The sequence below is a fragment of the Triticum dicoccoides genome, chromosome 3B (genome assembly GCF_002162155.2).
Source record: "Triticum dicoccoides isolate Atlit2015 ecotype Zavitan chromosome 3B, WEW_v2.0, whole genome shotgun sequence".
Classification (NCBI taxonomy): domain Eukaryota; kingdom Viridiplantae; phylum Streptophyta; class Magnoliopsida; order Poales; family Poaceae; genus Triticum; species Triticum dicoccoides.
The window spans coordinates 664585702-664605285 of NC_041385.1; the positions used below are offsets into that span (position 1 = coordinate 664585702).

Genomic DNA, 19584 nt, shown 5'->3' on the forward strand with positions numbered 1-19584 from the left:
GAATCAACCGACGAGGACGCAGATTGTGTGGCGGCTAAGGTTACGGGGTACTCTAGGTAAAACACGAAAGGTGTGATCGTTCGTAACATGAATAATCTGGATTTCTAATACTCCATCTGTTCACAAATATGAGATGAGTAAACAAACACAAACTAAAATGTGTCTATATATATCTGATTGAGAAATAATTAGAACATCTTAGAGTGTGTTTGGATGCAAAGTATTTTTGCTGTTTTTCTAGAATACCGTGATTTCTTAAAAAACTTTGGTATAAAATACTTTGAGATGTTTGGATGAAACAAATACTCCAGTTTAGAATATCCTGGTATCTCTCATACTGCAATTTTTTTTATGTATCTAAAAAAGAGGCCCCGACCTCTTTTTTCTAGACTGAGACGAAAGAAACTGGGGGAGCGCTCAGCCTCCTTCGACTCCTCAATATGCTGTACGTATATCCGTTAAACGAAGTTCAATCTATCTTCTGATTATTAGTGTTTCAGTTAGGTGATTAGTTCTTTACGGGCGGCGGCTGGGCACATGTTACTTTTCTAGTGATCTTGTACCCTTATATCCGGTCGATGTCTGCCCATTACACATGACTCGAACGAAGCTCGCTCGTGGAGTAGATCAATTCGTGGTTGGAGCACACTCGTACACAGCAGGCTAAAAGCTAGCTAGTTGTCAGTTCTATGCGGCAAGAGCATGGATGTTTGCATTGGGCGGGTGTTTCTACACACAGATCATGATCTAACTGATTGTAGCTGAGATTGGTGCAATGTGTCAAAACTATGGCAAAATAGCACTTGCCAAACGCATAGACTGTTTTGCCAAAACAGAAAAAAAACTACCAACTTTGGAAACCGAAGTATTCATTGTCCACACATTGAAAAACTGAGGTTTTAAATTACTACATTTTAAAAAAATTGTGTTGCCAAACTAGACCTTATATGTATGAACGGAGTGAGTAGTTTTCTTCGAGGGGCACACTGTGCGAGCTGTTGTAAGTCTATGGTAATATGTTGCCCTGCTTAGAGTATCTCCAACAGCCGCGCTATATAAGCGCTGCGCTGGAAATTTCAGGTTTTTAGCGCGCGCGCAACCGCTCCGGAAGGTCAAGCGGAGGCGCAATAACCACGCACGCGGCATAAGTAGTTCAGCGCGCGGTCCGAAACGCCATCGCACGTCGTTTATTTGCTGCGCCCGCTCCCGCGCGCTGCACACTCGAAAGCCCGCGCCGTACCTTCTCTGCCACGCCGCTTTCGCCCCACCCGCGCTGCCCCGGTGAATTCGCCTGATGGACGGACGCACCGGCATCCCCCTCACCCCTTCCTACACCCGCGGCCACTCCGCCGCCGCAAACCCTAGCACGGGGAGGTTTGGCTTCGCCTCTGCGGGTGCTCCTCCGAGCACCGGCATCGCGCGCGGCCTTCTCATGCCGCCACGGATGACCTCGGCGGCGGGTTGCGTCGCGCCGGCGCCCGTCGTGAAGCCACATGCCCCCCTCTCGAAGCTCCCAAATGCGGCACGGGCGAAGAAGGGCAAGGTGCCCACGAAGAAGAACAAGGCGGTGGACGGCTCCTCTAGGTGGCCGAAGAAGAAGCTTGCAGGGCGTGCGACAGACGCGGTGGCAACCGAAGCGCCGGCGAGCTCACTTGTTGAGCCGGCGGCCGACACGCACAAGGTGTTCGATGAAATGCCCACGAGGTAAAATTTCGTCAACTTTTTGTTGTTGTTTTTTGAATGCATACATATCGATAGCTTATTTGCTTTGTTGTATATACTTTGTAATTTCAATGAGGAGGCATATATGTCAACTATGGGTGTTGGCTCCAACAATTCTCATTGGTCTCAAACCAATGAGATGCATTTCGATGATCATGAGTTTGGGGTGGATGAAGATGGTGAGGGCATCGTCGTTGCACCAAAAGAAAGAGGGGGCAACTACACCATGGACGAAGACATCTTGCTATGCAATATTTGGTTGCAAGTGTCGAGGGATCCCTCCGTTGGAGGGGATCAAAGTAGAGATGCATACTGACTCCGGATGAAGGAGCGCTTTGATCTACACAACAAAAGTGGAATTGACCGCTCCGGAAGATCTCTTTGCTCCCGGTTGTCGACAATCAACCGAGATTGTCAAAGGTGGGCGGCCGCACTTAAGGCGGTTGACTCGTTGAACCCAAGTGGCACCAATGATAGAGATAGGGTAAGTGTCATTTCTTTCATGATTCTTCCATGTTCATCATGCTTCTTCTTGGTGTTTCAAGTGCTAACTTGTTCTTTTGTTTGTAGCTCACTATTGCACAAAACTTATTCCAATGAGAGGAGAAGAAGACCAAGAAAGGCAAGATCAAGAAAGGGAGACCATTTACCTTGCCTCATTGCTATGAAAAATTGAAGGATGGTGAGAAATGGAAGCCCCGTGATGGTGTCGATGATGAGGAGAGCGACAAACGCAAGCGAACTATTGATTTGGATGATGATGAGGAGGAGGCATCAAGTGATGATGACAAGAGAAGCCCTACACCAAACTCGATTTCGTACTCCAAGCCAAAAAGACCGGATGAATGCAAGAAAGACGGAAAAGAAAAGAAGAAGAGGAAAGAAGATGACGAGCTAAAAATGTTATGGAAGCTATTATGAAGGCAAGAAAGGAAGCGAACGAGGTGAGGAAGATGCCAATGAACCAAGATGCAGCGGCCGGGGAGAGGAGGGTGGCGGCCGAGGAGAGGAAGGTGGCATTGAAGGAGAAGAAATTGGCCATGGAGGAGCGAACTAGGTTGTTGGAATGGGAGAAGTACTTGTTCTTCATGGACACATCTACCCTTGATAAGAAGCAAAAGGGGTACGTCAATCTTGCCTGTGAAGAAGTCTTGGTCCAAAAGAGAGCCATGGTTGGCATGGGTGGCGGTGGCATGGGCGGCATGGGAGGCATCAGTGGCTTCAGAGCTACCATGGGCAGCATGGGTGGCTTCGGAGCTACCATGGGGGCCATGGGAGACATGGGTGGCTTCGGAGCTACCATAGGAGGCATGAGTTTTGCGTCTCTCATGGGAGGCATGGGAGCACCTCCGGGCGGCATGGGTGGAATGTCTTCCGGTGTGCCCGTCACACACCTTCGCATAATGCTGTTGAAGATCTTGCCAACACCTTTCGAGCTCCACATGATGATGCGGCGCGCGACAATGAAGAGGAGGAGGAAGAATCATCTTCGGATGAGGATGATGAATCGGAGGAAGAGAAGGATGAAGACGAGGACGAGGCATGATTGTTGAGGTGCCATTCGTTTGTGTGAACTTTTATGTCATAAACTTGGTTCGGATTTTGAACTTGGTTGGATGATGTTATGGGGCATGAATTTGAACTTTTATGTCATGAACTTGTTTGGGTGATTTTAAACTATGCCATGTCTTGTTTTGATATTTGAAATATCATCATATTGTCTCCAAAATGCAATATATGACAAGGGCCGGCTGCTCGCGCGCGCTGCAGTTTACCGTGTCTGTTGGAGCGGCTCGGGCACGCTATATTTTGCAGCGGCCGCTGGAGCCAGTGCACCGCGACGCGCAAAAGCTGACGATTCCGGCGCTGTATACTGTTTTTTAGCGCACTGCGCGTTGCGCGTCTATTGGAGATGCTATTAGGTAAGGTGCTACGGTCTACCTAACAGTTGGCACGTCTGAAATAAGTTTCCTGGCCTATTGATGTCTCCTAATTATCGCTGGTAGTACAGGTCTATCCTGTAGCAAGCCCACTCGGATCGATAGCAGCCTCTGCGCTAATCCAAAGTTCTAAACCACTTTCTCTGCAGTACTGTGCAATCTACAGTAGTTACAACTTGCAACAGAAATAGAAAAAAATTGTGGGTTCCGATGGTAGTCCATGATGATGCGGGGAGAGCAGGCAGTGCTACCGCTGGGTTGGGGTTGGGGACCAAGACCAATGGCTGCTGGTCAAGCGTACTACATCGCCGGTCAGAAGAGCATCTCCGTCCGCCATGTGCCCCACCCAGCCCCCAGCGCAAGAAGGATACACGCAATACCTCCGTCCGCCGTACCGTATCCAGCCAGCTCGGAGCCAGCGGGGATCCATCAAAGGCGCCAGGCTGCCATGCCATGTCCACGTCCATGTGTGGGGCGCCATGTGCGCGCGCCCAGTCCACAGGCATCGCCAGGACGGACGGGGACGCGTGCCCAGTTCACGCGGTGACGTAGCATCTCGTCGTCTTCACGGCAAATCCAAGAAGATGCGGCTTCGGGATTTGATCAAGGGAGAGAGATGGATGGGGCGGCGGTGACGCGTCCTCTTGCTGTAAACGTCGATGACCAGCCAGCGACCGGCCGCACGCACCGCACGGCGCGGCGCCCATGATTGGGCTGGGTGGGCCACCGGCGATCGTTGGCGTGGAAACGCGCGGTGGTCCACGGCTCGTCGATCGGCGGCAGCGATCGAGGGCTCCCCCTCCCCTCCCCCCGTGCGCAGCGACCTTCGCTTATCCTGCGGCCCTCCGAGTTATTGCTCTCCATCGGTCGATCGGCAGGTGGAGGTCTGTTAGGTGGCCGGAGGACAAATTTTCCGCACGCATCGGTATCATCGACGACGCTGTGGCATGTGGCCATGTGGGGGGAAGCCAGCCGCCTTGGTGAAACTGGCCATGCTCTGTTTCCTCTTTGTACTACTCCCTATCTTGAGTAGTATTATCGATCGACTCTCCTCGACTTCTCGAGTGCACAGCAGGAGAACGCTCTTGTCCATTCCCGAGGAATCAATCATGATGCATGTACACATCGGTCACTGTACTTGAGCTCCGCGCCCGAGCACCTCAGATGTTTTTAGAGAAGAAAAAAAAGGCTAGATTTGCCAGTTGTGTTGCCCTGTTGACGTCCGCAAAGACGAAGCAATTGTGCTTTTTTTTCTCCAAGAAACTTCTATCTATTCATCTTCAATCATGGTAGTACGAAAAACAACAGAGGTAAAAAATTATAATCATATCCGTGGACCACCCAGCGACGACTACAAGCACTGGCAGAGCCAGACAAATCTTGTTGTAGTAGATAGTCGAAAGTCATCATGTCATCATGTTAGGCCACATATGACCAACGCACCAGAGTAGCAACGATCACCGACGAAAAAAGTCATAGGTTAGAAGGATCAAATATGTAAACACCCAAACGAAGACGATCAAAGACCGAATCCAAACAAATCCATCAAAGACCAACACCGACCGAATCCCGCGAGATCCGATAGAGACAAACCTCCACACGCCCTCCGACAATGTTAGACGCACCATCGAAACGGGGATAGAATGTGGGTTTATTCCTACTGAGGGACATCGCCGCCGCCACACAGCCTCAACCAATACGCATAACCTAACAAGAATAAGAACGGGGTCCCTCCCGCCGGCGGGGGGTCGAGATCCTCCACATGCCCATGGCATTGAGGCCATCGTTGATGGGGCGGACCGGCGACGACGCCGACGAGAGGAGAAGAGCTTTTCTTGTGGAGGAGGGAAGAGTTAGGCTAGTGTCCTTCAGCAATTGTGCTTTCTTAACTTGCTGCGTAGACTCAAAGCTACTGGTCAAGCTTTGAAAATCCTTTTTTAGGGGAAATTTTTGTTTTATTTTGAGAAAAAAATATTTTCCTTTTCTTTTGACAAAGCGAGCCACCATGCAGTTTAGCCCACATTCATGGCCCATACGGTAGTTTTCCTGTATGTGGCCTTTAGTGTCTGATACAAAAACATGATCAGCCTAGAAGTAATATTGTATCGTTGTGCGACAAATTAATACCTCCTTCATACTAAAAAAATAAAACAAAAATATCTCATTCATCCCAAAATCCTTGTGGTTCTAAATTTGTTCTAAGTCAAACATCTTTATCAATATTATAAAATATAGTTCATGATGAATCTATTGAGCTAATTGACCTTGATTGTGTGACAAACATGGTCGGATGCCACGGCTTTTATCTTTTGATGTGACATGTTGAATTTCTGTTTTTATTGAAATTTGTAGGATTACAGACACATATGTCGTGGATGTTCAAAATTTTCCACAATTTTCAAATACTCTTGTATTTGAATCTCGTGCAAGTTTTTTTATTTGCGAGAAAGAATTTCATGCAAGTTTGTATCTCTGGTAGCAGTAGATATCAATGTGATTTGTGCTTGGAGAACTTAAAAAAATCCTAGAAAAAATACTCCCTCCATCACAAATTACTTGTCGCAAAAATGAATGTATCTAGAACTGAAAATATGTCTAGATAAATCAATTTCTGCAACAAGTAATTCAGAACGGAGGAAGTAGTCTCAATCATTACATCTGAGAAGCTGGGTTCGGTGTCAAGCTTTGAAAATCGATTTTTTTCCATTCCTCATCTTGTCTACTGTGGCCCATATTCATGGCCCATGCGATAGTTTTGTGTAACACGGCCTTTACTGTCTAATGCAGACACAATCTGTCGAGAAGTTCTATTTCTCAAAAAGAAAAGAAAAAACAGGCTATATTATAGCATTGTGGAGACAACGAACACTGAAGGTTTTGTACAACAGTAAAATTTACGATGGGGGAACTCTAGCTAGCCATGTACAAGTCAATTAGTTGAATACATATGCAAAGTTTACGTCCTTTTTCCCTTTTGCAAGGGGTTGTGCTAGCTTCCCCCCTAACACTTTGTTTATTTGCGACTGTGATCTTCAAGAAACCAAACCAAATCATGAGCCTGGCCACAAGCATGGAGTGAAATTACAGCTTTGAGTTGGCGCGGCTCAACGTTGCTTCGATGGTTCCATGTGGTTCGTCAGTCGGCATGTACACATCATCAGCAAACTGTACATAGAAATGACTCGGTTAAATATATATACCTCAAGAACGTTTTTGGACTACCAAGTATTAATATTCTGAAAACAGGACAAACAAATGTTGTACCCATTGTTCTCACCTTCACCAATCCTGGATTTTCTTTGCCCCCTAGGTTCACGGGAAGAAAGTGGAGGTTTGGCATCCTAAGCTGAACAGATGCTATGTCTGGGAACCTGGGAGTTGACATCATATGTTCAGGCATACATAAAAGTAGGGGCTAAATACGGCTGACAAAAAGCTACAGCCGGTAAGAAAATAATGGCCAAATCTCAAAAAGCTGCAAACCTGGTAAGAACTTCCCTAGCCATGAGGTATAATGTATTCTGCACTGATGGGCTATATACACCAACATCAGGTGGACCAAAGAATGTGTCTGCGAGAACTTTCTTTACATCCTGGTATCTTTGTGTGAAGCAAAATGGCTTTGACGGAAGCTGGGAAATATGCTCGAACGGATACCTGAAACAAAAGAGAAAGCATGATGGTAATCAATTGGATGGATTATGGCAAGTTTGTCATTTAAAAGACTACGAAATCATGAATCATGACTTGGAACATGAGCTCATATTAGCTTTGTGTGTGTGTGTGTGTGCATGGTAGCTCATATTAGCTTGAAAGCCCAAAAGATCTGGCAACAGTATTTGTAAAGAATTATGCTCATCCAAGACCAACAGCAATAGAGAAGTTATTATGGTAATGCTTAGTACACTTGATTTATTGCCTTGAATCTAAGAACTACTATTGACAATCATAAAAGGGTTCACTGATATCAGAATTGTGGATAAGAGAACATTTCAGGCAGATGGGGAAGAGTGCCCAAACCTCCACCAAGCAGTTACTTCTGTTGCTACAATTCTTTCTCTTGTTTCAGGAAGAAGAGTGTAGCGGTCCCTCACAAATCCTTCAAATCCAGACTGAGATAGATAGTGATGAGAATTTAGTATTTATTACTTGCACCTGCAGCCTATTTATGTAATACTAAAGTAAAACAGTTCCGCTTCAGCTAAAACTAGTTAAATTATTTTGCTTAGGTAACACTACATCTAACAAAATTCCTGCCTGCTGACATGTTGCATTCGATCCCCAAAAGCATGAATACATGACATATTGAAATAGCTCTAGCATGTCCATTCCTATTTCAACGGTCTTCTACAAGGACTACCTCATATCTCATCAACTATTGGAAAAACTTCTGGTAAGGCTACATATATCTTCCTACTTAATAATCTCCTTTAAATCTCTATCATATCAGAACTCATAACTTATTCAACTATGTACTGCGACTAGCAAACTCAACCAGAGTTGGAGAAATATGCAGAAGTGCATTTCTTTGGGATGGTGGCATGAGGACCAAGACAAATAAGTGAAATAAACACCTGAGTTGTCTTTAGCAGGGAGTATCCTTGTATCCCAGAATTTATAAGCAGGCTTCCAGACTTCTTCACGTTGACCTCAGTGGTGTGCTTTTCAGAACCAAGTTTGAACCCTGCAAAGAAGTCCATTGCCTAAGTTATCAGATAACTCTAAAATAATTCGTCAGGGAGGGACTGTTTTCCTTTACCATCGCAATTTGCAATAGAAGCTATATAAATGCAAATATGTATCACAATAAATGTGAGAAAGTTATTTGTCAAAACAAAAAATAAATCAGCAAGTAGTTGATAAGAAACAGTCTGCTCGATTATCATAATTCTCCTTTTTGACTATCAGTGGATCTACCAGGAATCTAAATTTTAAGGAGAAAATGGAAGACATGCAGGTAAGGGTACTGTTTATGCTCCGCACTATCCAACTTGCAATCACAATGATAATGATGTGAAATTATTTGAGAGCACGATAGGAAAACTATTTTTGACCAATAGTAACTGCATGCTTAAAGATTGAGTGGCTCTGGTATTTAACTTATTGGCCAAGTCCCATTTGGTTCTGTTCTCTAATAATAATGGAATACATTTCACTAGTTGGAAGAGGGATTTCCAAACAACATGCAAAACTGTGCATGTCACTACTTAAATATTCAGTATCAAGTATATGTTTGGCAAAAAACAGTTAAATGATGATTGCGCATCTTCATGCTAGATAAAAGCGACATGATGTTTGCTGGCACCTGCCAACATAGTCTACCTAGTTGGCTGAGTTGTTGATAAATATAAATTGCCAAGGGCTTTCAGTGTCTAACATTCCTTTTCTCTAGCTTTACTTCAACTGCTACTGCTTGTTGATCTTTACAATGCTTTTCAATGCATAGACTGTAGCTAAAAAACTGTTCATAATGAACGACAGATTGTTCAGAAATGTGGAAGAAACATACGAAACATAATTTTATCATAAATCCTAATGTCCTACTAGAATAGATGCAATTCATCCTATTTGCGCATGGATCCAATACCGTGCTGACCTACAAGAAGAGGCGGATGAGCATTTCGTTCAAAATGGTTCAGAACTTCTATGGCAGGTGACCACTGAAACAAGAGTGGGGGATGGAGCATTTGTCACATTGTTTTATGCTACTTCTTTCATATAGATTGTAGGCAAGTTTGGCAATTCAGGGATGTGTAATCCCTGGCGTCTGATCTCTGCTTTTACATACTCAGCCGCTAATTGGAATGTCTGTAATATAATCTGGTATTGTTAAGTAACGCTGGGGGGTGTGGCCCTCCTGACTTGGCTTCCATTTGAATGAAACTTATTATGGCATCATGAAAGCACATTTTGCTTACCGCGGCACAAGTAAACAGCAAGAGTAAGCGATAGAACTCTTCTCACCATGCGAATGGGGCTTCCCGTCCACAGCCACACGCTCCCACGGGCGCTCCACGATTGTCACTGTAGCCTCTGAGACCTGCTCGAACAAGAACACTTTCATAAATGGCCGGGCTCCACTGCTTTTATACAACAGAACACAGACCATAAATGGCTGGGAAAAATTCCCATCCCCACCATTCCCTACCTGCGAGTACAGTGAGGTGAAATGCCTCCCGAGGATGACCGCGAATTCCTCCATGGACACCACCTCCGTGCACTCCTTGGCCTTCACATACACCTGATCAAGCAAGCGAAAGGCACAGCGGATCAAGGGACCAGGACCGAGACTGACCGGGGAGCATCGCCGGGCAGAGAGAAGGGAAGGGAAGGTGGGCGCACGGTGTTCTTGATGGAGTCGGTGGCGACGATGGCGGAGTTGTCGTCGGAGGTGTAGGAGGGGAGGCAGTCGGAGACGACGCTGACGGCGACGCTCCACTCGACGAAGAGGTGGCCGCCGGCCTCGGCGGGGCGGCGCCAGACGCGGGAGACCCGGACGCGGGACTTGCCGTGCCTGCCCTGGAGGTCGAAGCGCCCGGCCATGGGTGGGGATCCGATCTGCGCTGAAGGGTGGATGCGGATGCGGATGCGCGAGGTGGGATCGATCGGTCGTGGAAGTGACGCGCACGGGAGTGCTACTGCTTCTTTTGTAGAGAGGGAGCGGGGATGTGGGGACCGCGCGCAGTCGGCGAGGGAGATGCCCGTCGCGGTGTCACTCTCGTTCGTCGGCCGTGTGTTGCCACCTCGGAGGGGATCGAGCCGATACGTCCGCCTCTGACACCGTCGAGGTTTTGCTATGGTACAATACAATGGGCCGCTTCGTCATTTATTGCCCTGTCCATGTTGCTCCGTGTATTTGTTGCCCAAGTACAAATGGGAATACATATTATATACCGTACTGCCAAATCGGTGCGTGTCTATTTGTCCAAGTGGCTGACTGAAGCTGGTATACACGTCGGTGCAAAAAAAAAAGCTGCTATACACGTAGCATGCCAAGGATAAACCGCTGCCTGCACACTGTTTCAGTAGAGCAGCTGCAGCCCACTGTTTCCGCGTAGCAGCCGCGGCACATCAGTTAGGATTAGTTAATTAGTTTAATTAATGGTGCGGTTTTCTTTCCTGATGGGTCGCGTCCTATTGTAACGGACACGCCCCTCAATCCCATCTCCTGTGTTGTGAACATCGCGTTTGTGCAACACGCCTCTTTCAGGGGTATAAATTTGTACATCATCGCAATCGATCGACATTAGTGTTTAATGTTCATTGCACTGTTTCTTCACACGTTATCACGTACACACATCCAGTGAGAGCGACACGCCACACAAGCACAAGAACTCGCCGGAGAAAGACTTGGAACAAACTTCAAGGAATAATACAATAGAGGAGAAAATGTGTTTAGTGGATAGTGCCTCTACTAACACGATACTTAGGGAGATAAAGTATTTCCAGACACTCGAGAAGAGTAATGGAAGTGTCATGACAATTGCTGGTCGAGACACGATAATTGTTGGTTCTGGTCAAGCTACAATTACACTCCCTATGGGTACTAAATTGGTAATTCGGGATGCTCTACTGCATCCAAATTCTACTCGTACCTTGCTGAGTTTTAAGAATATCCGAAAAAATGGTTTCCATGTGGAAACTAATGAAGAGAGTCGGACTGAATGCCTACTCATAACTCAGCAAAAGGGATTTTGAAAGAAAGTCCTTGAGAATTTGCCTTTTCTATCTTCTGGGTTGTATTATACATACATTAAACCAAATACGCATATGGCGTACAAGATAGTTTTTTAGAATCTTGATAAGTTCAATATTTGGCATGATCGTCTGGGCCATCCTGGTATTGGGATGATAAAAAAAATTATTGATGGTTCTGTTGGACACAACATAACGGATAGAAAGTTTCCAAAATCATCGGATTTTGTATGCAGAGCATGTGCAACTGGGAAATTGATCACAAGGCCATTTTATGTGAAATTAAAAGATGAGCCGCTTAATTTCCTTGAACGCATTCAAGGAGATATTTGTGGTCCAATACAACTGTTATCTGGACTATTCAGATATTTCATGGTCCTAATTGATGAATCAACAAGATGGTCAAATGTGTGTCTACTGTCAACAAGGAACCATGCTTTTGCAAAGCTAATTGCTCAGATCATTAAATTGAGAGCAAATCATCCTGAGCATAGGATAAAAACCATCAGAATGGATAATGCTGCGGAATTTAGTTCACAAGCATTTAATGATTACTGCGTAGCTTTGGGCATTTCTGTGGAGCACTCAGTACCTTATGTACATACCCAAAATGGTCTTGCGGAATCACTTATCAAGAGGATCAAGTTGATAGCAAGACCGCTCCTGCAGAATAGTAATCTTTCAGCTTCATGTTGGGGTCATGCAGTTTTACATGTTGCAGAATTGATACGAATTCGACCAACTGCATATCATATGGTCTCCCCATTACAGTTAGTACGTGGAAACCAGCCAAGTATTTCCCATCTGCGGCAATTCGGGTGCGCGGTATATGTACCGATCTCACCACCGCAACGTACATCAATGGGCCCTCATAGATGAATGGGGATCTATGTGGGGTACAATTCTCCGTCAATCATTAAGTACCTGGAACCCCTGACAGGAGATTTGTTTACATCCCGGTACGTTGATTGCATTTTTGATGAGGACAATTTCCTGACAATAGGGGGAGAGAATAACCACAAAGAATTCTGAGAAATAGATTGGGATGTGAAAGGCATCCAGTCCTTAGATCCACGTACGAATGAGTCTGAACTCGAGGTTTAGAAGATTATAAATTTGCAAGAAAATTGCAAATAATCTGCCAAATGCATTTACTTATTATAAAGGTGTCACAAAATCAAATGTTCCCGCTATGAATGTGCCAGAAAGAGTGGATGTGACCCATAGATCTACTCAGCCACCTAAGAGGGGGAAGAATTTGGACACAAAGGACAAGGCTTTGCAGAAGCGTCCAAGGGGAATGAGAATCATCAAAAAGTAAATGCAAGTCAACAAAATGTTGATATTCAACCTAGGGTTGAAGTACATGATACGTCCATTTTGCATCATACTTTTATATCAATATTTATTGCATTATGGGCTGTCATTACAATTTATATCTCAATATTTATGGCTATTCTCTCTTATTTTACAAGGTTTGCCATAAAGAGGGGGAATGCCGACAGCTGGAATTCTGGCTGGAAAAGGAGCAAACATTGGAAACCTATTCTGCACAACTCCAAAAGTCCAGAAACTCCATGAAACAACTTTTTGAATTTATTAAGAATTTATGAGTGAAAGAAATAGGCCAGGGGCCCACACCCTGTCTAGGAGATGGGGGGGCGCGCCCCTATCTCCTGGGCTCCCTGGTGGGCCTCAGGCGTCAATCTTCTGCTATATCATCACTTTTACCCTGGAAAAAATCGTGGGTAAGCTTATGGGACGAAACTCCGCCGCCACGAGGCGGAACCTTGGCGGAATCAATCTAGGGCTCTGGCGGAGCTGTTCTGCCGGGGACACTTCCCTCCGGGAGGGGGAAATCATCACCAACGTCATCACCAACGATCCTCTCATCGGGAGGGGGTCAATCTCCATCAACATCTTCACCAGCACCATCTCCTCTCAAAACCCTAGTTCATCTCTTGTATCCAATCTTGTATCAAAACCATAAATTGGTACATGTGGGTTGCTAGTAGTGTTGATTACTCCTTGTAGTTGATGCTAATTGGTTTACTTGGTGGAAGATCATATGTTCAGATCCTTTATGCATATTATTACTCCTCTGATTATGAACACGAATATGCTTTATGAGTAGTTACATTTGTTCCTGAGGACATGGGTGAAGTCTTGCTATTAGTAGTCATGTGAATTTGGTATTTGTTCGATATTTTGATGAGATGTATGTTGTCTTTTCTCTAGTGGTGTCATGTGAACGTCGACTACATGACACTTCATCATTATTTGGGCCTAGAGGAAGGCATAGGGAAGTAATAAGTAGATGATGGGTTGCTAGAGTGGCAGAAGTTTAAACCCTAGTTTATGCGTTGCTTCGTTAGGGGTTGATATGGACCCATATGTCTAATGATGTGGTTAGGTTTACCTTAATACTCCTTTTTGTAGTTGCGGATGCTTGCAATAGGGGTTAATCATAAATGGGATGCTTGTCCAAGTTGGGGCAGTACCCAAGTGCCGGTCCACCCACATATCAAATTATCAAAGTACCGAACGCTAATCATATGAACGTGATGAAAACTAGCTTGACGATAATTCCCAATGTGTCCTCGGGAGCTGTTTCCTCATTATTAGAATTTGTCCAGGCTTATCCTTTGCTACATAAAGGATTGGGCCACCTTGCTGCACTTTATTTACTTTATTTAATTTTTGCTCGTTACTATTTGTCCTATCACAAAACTATCTATCACCTACTATTTCAGTGCTTGCAGAGAAAACCTTACTGAAAACCACTTATCATTTCCTTCTGCTCCTCGTTGGGTTCGACACTCTTACTTATAGAAAGGACTACGATAGATCCCCTACACTTGTGGGTCATCAAGACTCTTTTCTGGCGCCGTTGCCGGGGAGTGTAGCGCTTTTGGTGAGTGGAACTTGGTAAGGAAACATTTATATAGTGTGCTGAAATTTTCTGTTACTTGTCACTATGGAAACTAATCCTTTAAAGGGCTTGTTTGGGGTATCTTCACCCCAACCAAAAGAGCAAAGAGATGCTCCTCAACCTACTGAACCTTATGAAAATATTCACTTTGATATTCCTTCGGGTATGATAGAAAAACTGCTAGCTAATCCTTTTGCAGGACACGGAACTTTGCATCCCGACTTACACCTTATCTTTGTGGATGAAGTTTGTGGATTATTTAAGCTTGCAGGTATCCCTGATGGTGTTGTCAAAAGGAAGGTCTTCCCTTTATCTTTGAAGAGAGATGCAATGACATGGTATAGGCTATGTGGTGATACGAGATTTTGGAATTATAAGTGACTGAAGTTGGAATTTCACCAGAAGTTCTACCCTATGCATCTTGTTCATCGTGATCGTAATTACATATATAATTTCTAGCCTCGCGAAGGAGAAAGCATCGCTCAAGCTTGGGGGAGGCTTAAATCCATGTTATATTCATGCCCCAATCATGAGCTCTCTCGGGAAATGATTATTCAGAATTTTTATGCTCGGCTTTCTCATGATAATCGCAACCTGATCGATACTTCCTGTGCTGGTTCCTATATGCCGAAGACGATTGATTTCAAATGGGACTTACTGGAAAGAATTAAACGCAACTCTGAAGATTGGGGTTTCGACGATGGTAAGTAGTCAGGTATGACACCTAAGTTCGATTGTGTTAAATCTTTTATGGATACCGATGCTTTCCGTGGATTTAGCTCTAAGTATGGACTTGACTCTGAGATAGTAGCTACTTTTTGTGAAACTTTTGCTACTCACGTTGATCTCCCTAAAGATAAGTGGTTTAAATATAATCCTCCTGTTGAAGTGAAAGTAGTTGCACCTATTACAGTCAAAGAAAAGACTATTACATATAATGATCCTATTATTCCTACTGCTTATGTCGAAAAACCTCCTTTTCTTGTTAGGATAAAAGATCATGTTAGAGATTCGACTATTGTTCGTAAGAGTAATACTAGGACTTATACACCTCCTGAGCAAATTAATGTTGAACCTGGTATTGCTATGATTAAAGATCTCTTGGATGAAGACTTAGATGGGCATGCTATCTCTTTCGTGGGTGAAACTGCTAATATTTCTAGACCCGATACTAAGACCCGTAGACCTGTTGTAGGCACGCCTGTTATTTCCGTTAAAATAGGAGATCATTGTTATCATGGCTTATGTGATATGGGTGCTAGTGCTAATGCGATACCTTATGATCTTTATAAATAAATTATGCACGATATTGCACCTGTTGAATTAGAAGACATTGATGTCACCATTAAGCTTGCTAATAGGGACACCATCAAACCTATTGGGATTGTTAGAGATGTTGAAGTCTTGTGTGGAAAGATTAAATACCCTGCTGATTTCCTTGTTCTTGCTTTCCCACAAGATAATTTTTGTCCCATTATTTTTGGTAGACCTTTCTTGAATACTGCTAGTGCTAAGATTAATTGTGAAAAGAATATGATCATTGTTGGCATAAATGGTATGTCTCATGAGTTTAATTTTGCTAAGTTTACTAGACAACCTCGTGAAAGGGAACCACCTAGTAAGGATGAAATTATTGGTCTTGCTTCCATTGTTGTTCCCCTAGCTGATCCATTAGAACAATATTTGTTAGACCATGAAAATGATATGTTTATGAAGGAAAGGGAAGAAATAGATGAAGTGTTCCTTAAACAAGAACCTATGCTAAAACATAACCTTCCCGTTGAAATTCTTGGGGATCCCCCTCCACCCAAGGGTGATCCCGTGTTCGAACTCAACCCCTTACCTGATAATCTCAAGTATGCTTATCTTGATGAAAAAGAAATATATCCTGTTATTATTAGTGCTAACCTTTCAGAGAAAGAAGAAGAAAGATTATTGAAAACTCTGAAGAAGCACCGAGCTGCTATTGGATATACTCTGGATGATCTTAAGGGCATTAGTCCCACATTATGTCAACACAAAATTTTAGTGGAGAAAGATGCCAAACCAGTTAGAGATCCTCAAAGACGATTAAACCCCAAAATGAAGGAAGTGGTAAGAAAGGATATTCTAAAACTCCTTGAGGCAGGTATTATTTATCCCATTGCTGATAGTGAATGGGTAAGCCCTGTCCATTGTGTCCCTAAAAAGGGAGGTATTACCGTTGTTCCTAATGATAAAGATGAATTGACCCCGCAAAGAATTATTACACACTACTAGAGAAAAGCTTATCAGTAGCGCTTGTTTTTGTGCTACTAGTAGCTCGGGTACCAGCGCTACTGCTACGACGCTACAGCTATTTTGTAGCAGTAGCGTGTTTCTAGACCAGCGCTACTGGTAAGTTCAACTACTAGTAGCGCGTTTTTAGGCCAGCGCTACTGCTAACATTTATGTTTTCTTTTTAATATTTTGGTGTTGTACATGTTTAAACAGATATATCTTTTATACAATAACAACTCATCATGAACTAGTCTGTTTAAATAGCATATTCATTACCAGTAGTCATCACCACCAAACAATGTTCGTCAATGAGACGTCATATATATAACAAGTTGGTCACTAGTCATAATCACAACTCCTCATCCTCCTCATCAACTCTAACACATTATAGCACATAATAACACATTCTACCTAGGACCTACTCCTCTCATAGGACCTACTCTACCCTCTCTTAGGTAAAATATCATAAAACAAGATAGGCATTGACTCTTCATTAAGGAAACTGAACTCTCCATAATGAAGAACGGAGATCATCCTGTCTCCAAGTCTTGGCCTACGCACAATGTTGCTTCCAAGTAGCTCTCTACAATGGTTGAAACATTTTTTCCAATCATTTATTATCATGGCTTCCTCGCTTTTAGAAATCCGGTATGGACAGGAGTGATGTGGATACTGTGGCTGACCTGGCCGTGGTGGCCGTAAGCTCATAACTTCAACGCGACCTCTTGGCAACATCAGATGAGGCACACAATCCATCGGGATTTTCTGTTAAAAAACATAGTAATAACTTTGTAGTTAGCAATGTTCAAAGATGCACGGATGTCGTAATAGTAGAAAATCTTACCATGATATCTCCATTGATGTTACCGTAGCACACCGCATGCACTAGTGGCACATATGGACCATAATTTTGAGGAATTCGATAATAGCTATTGTAATTCTCAAGATCAGTAAAAAAAGTGATAAGACCATCTTTCTCCTTATAAGTTAATTGTGCTTCATCATTGTAGTAGTAGGTTCTGTCTACCATCTTCCGTACATTTTTTGAAGAATGAAAATAGGCTGTCAATGGAAATAAGCTGTCAAATATTTTGAAATTAACAATATAAATTACTTAGTAAATATGTTTAAGAAACTCACACAGCGGTAGAACTGGAAGCGTGTCAACAAGGACCCAAATGGTCATATCATTTTTGTCGATGTTAGGATCACCAAGATCGAAGGTGAGAAGCATACCCTCATGAAAATCATACGCCTTGGAAAGGGCTTCCCAATTCGGGCAACCAAAATTGGATGAGTTCACAGAATTGTATAGTTTTACAGCAAAATCATAACCATGATGGGTCCTTAGTTGAATTATCTTTGTCTCCGTGCTTTCATGATCTTCAAAACCCATCTTCTCCAAGACATAGCGTCTTGCATGGCATGGGATAAGCTAGTCGAATTGTAAAAGACGGAAATTACACGTTGAAGAAGCAGAGAAGTCGTGCAAAAATAACATAAAAAACTTGTCATCATTGCGTACCGTATCAACATCGAAGGTCTCTTGGAGCTTGATGCTGAAGCGCCGACCTTCTACCAGGTGAGGCCTGTCGCACATACCGCGCTTATCTTCGCAGTAATCGCATATAGCGAATCCCCTTTCATCGTCAGACATTTCCTAATAGGTAATTAATAATCCATCATGAATACATATGTCGTAGTTTGTAGCACAAACCGCGCTCATCTTTTGCATTCAATAAGCAAATAACTAATAGGTAATTAATAATCCATCATCGAATACATATATAGTAGTTTGTAGCAAAGATCATCATATAATAAGACTAATACATCTCGAATAATAGCTCCTCTAGGTTCAGTGGGCCGTGGTGGACACCCAAAGAGAAGGAACCATCACCGGATCATAGCTCCGGTGAGATCCCCAAATAATCTGCCAGGTATTGGAGAACCGACCGTTCGCCAACGCAACCAAGTAGCGCTGGACGTGCGCGTTCTCCTCTCTGACACGGTGTTGAACCACCTGCGTGGGGGACTGAAGCCTCTCCACTGATGCAGGTCCACGTGACCGCCACCAAAGAAGCTCCGGGTCGACGACGAGCTGGCTCCTCACTAAGCTGCGCTCACCAGAAGGTAGCACAACCCAGTACCAGCCCAGCGGAGCCCAGTCCCGGACATGGCCCCTCGGCTCAAGTAGGAGTCCTCCGCCGAGTCGATGACGAGGATGTGGGATAGGCATCGTCGACGTCGAGAACAAAATGCTTAATTATGAAAACAAAATTAATAAACACTTAGCAAAATTTGACATGACCTTTGCTAAAAACAGGACCAATCGAGCGCCTAAAATTTGCCAGAACGTAAACGAATCGACATTTCTGGAAAAACATAGGCCACTCGGAAAAATATGACATGTCCAAAATGTGACATGTTCAAAACATGACATGTCCAGTGCAAATTTGCATATAACAGGAAAAATTGCTTTAACTAAAAAAAATAACAACAATTGCTTTGACTAAAAAAATACCTAAAATTCTGTTAACTACACCTAAAACAACTAAAACACCTAAAATTCTGTTAACTACACCTAAAACAACTAAAACACCTAAAACTCTTTTAAATACACTTAAAACACCTAAATTCTATTAACTACACCTAATTAAAAACCTAGCTGAATTTTTGTCCTAACTTTAAAACATAGCTAAATTTAAAAACCTAGGGTTCATACGAATTAACTAGGGTTCATACCTAATCTGTCCTAGCAAGGGTTCGATCATAACCTACATTACTCTAATAACCTACATTTTTTCAACTACATAGGATTCAAAATAACAACTCTAATAACTATAACTAGGGAGGGAGGGAGGAGGAGGAAGGAGGAAGGAGGGAGGAGCACCTATCGATGGAGGAGGGCCGGCGCGGGGGCTGGAGCGGAGGGCGGAGGAGGAGACCGACGCGGGGGAGCTGGGCGGCCGGCGGGGAGGAGGGCCGACGAGGGCGGCCGACGCAGGGAGGAGGGCCGGCACGGGGGACGGCAGTGTG

The 19584-nt window shown here is 43.9% G+C and overlaps 1 protein-coding gene across 1 annotated transcript; it reads right to left on the minus strand.

The window, feature by feature from the left end:
* Positions 1 to 6457: 6457 nt before the first annotated feature.
* Positions 6458 to 10344, minus strand: LOC119277699 (uricase-like). Its single transcript, XM_037559007.1, has 8 exons — positions 10005 to 10344; positions 9811 to 9903; positions 9627 to 9702; positions 8237 to 8346; positions 7683 to 7774; positions 7146 to 7319; positions 6940 to 7033; positions 6458 to 6827 (listed from the first exon to the last, which is right to left on the minus strand). The coding sequence occupies exons 1-8, from the start codon at positions 10203 to 10205 to the stop codon at positions 6744 to 6746; spliced, it is 924 nt and encodes a 307-aa protein (XP_037414904.1). The 5' UTR covers positions 10206 to 10344; the 3' UTR covers positions 6458 to 6743.
* Between the last annotated feature and the right edge of the window lie 9240 nt (positions 10345 to 19584).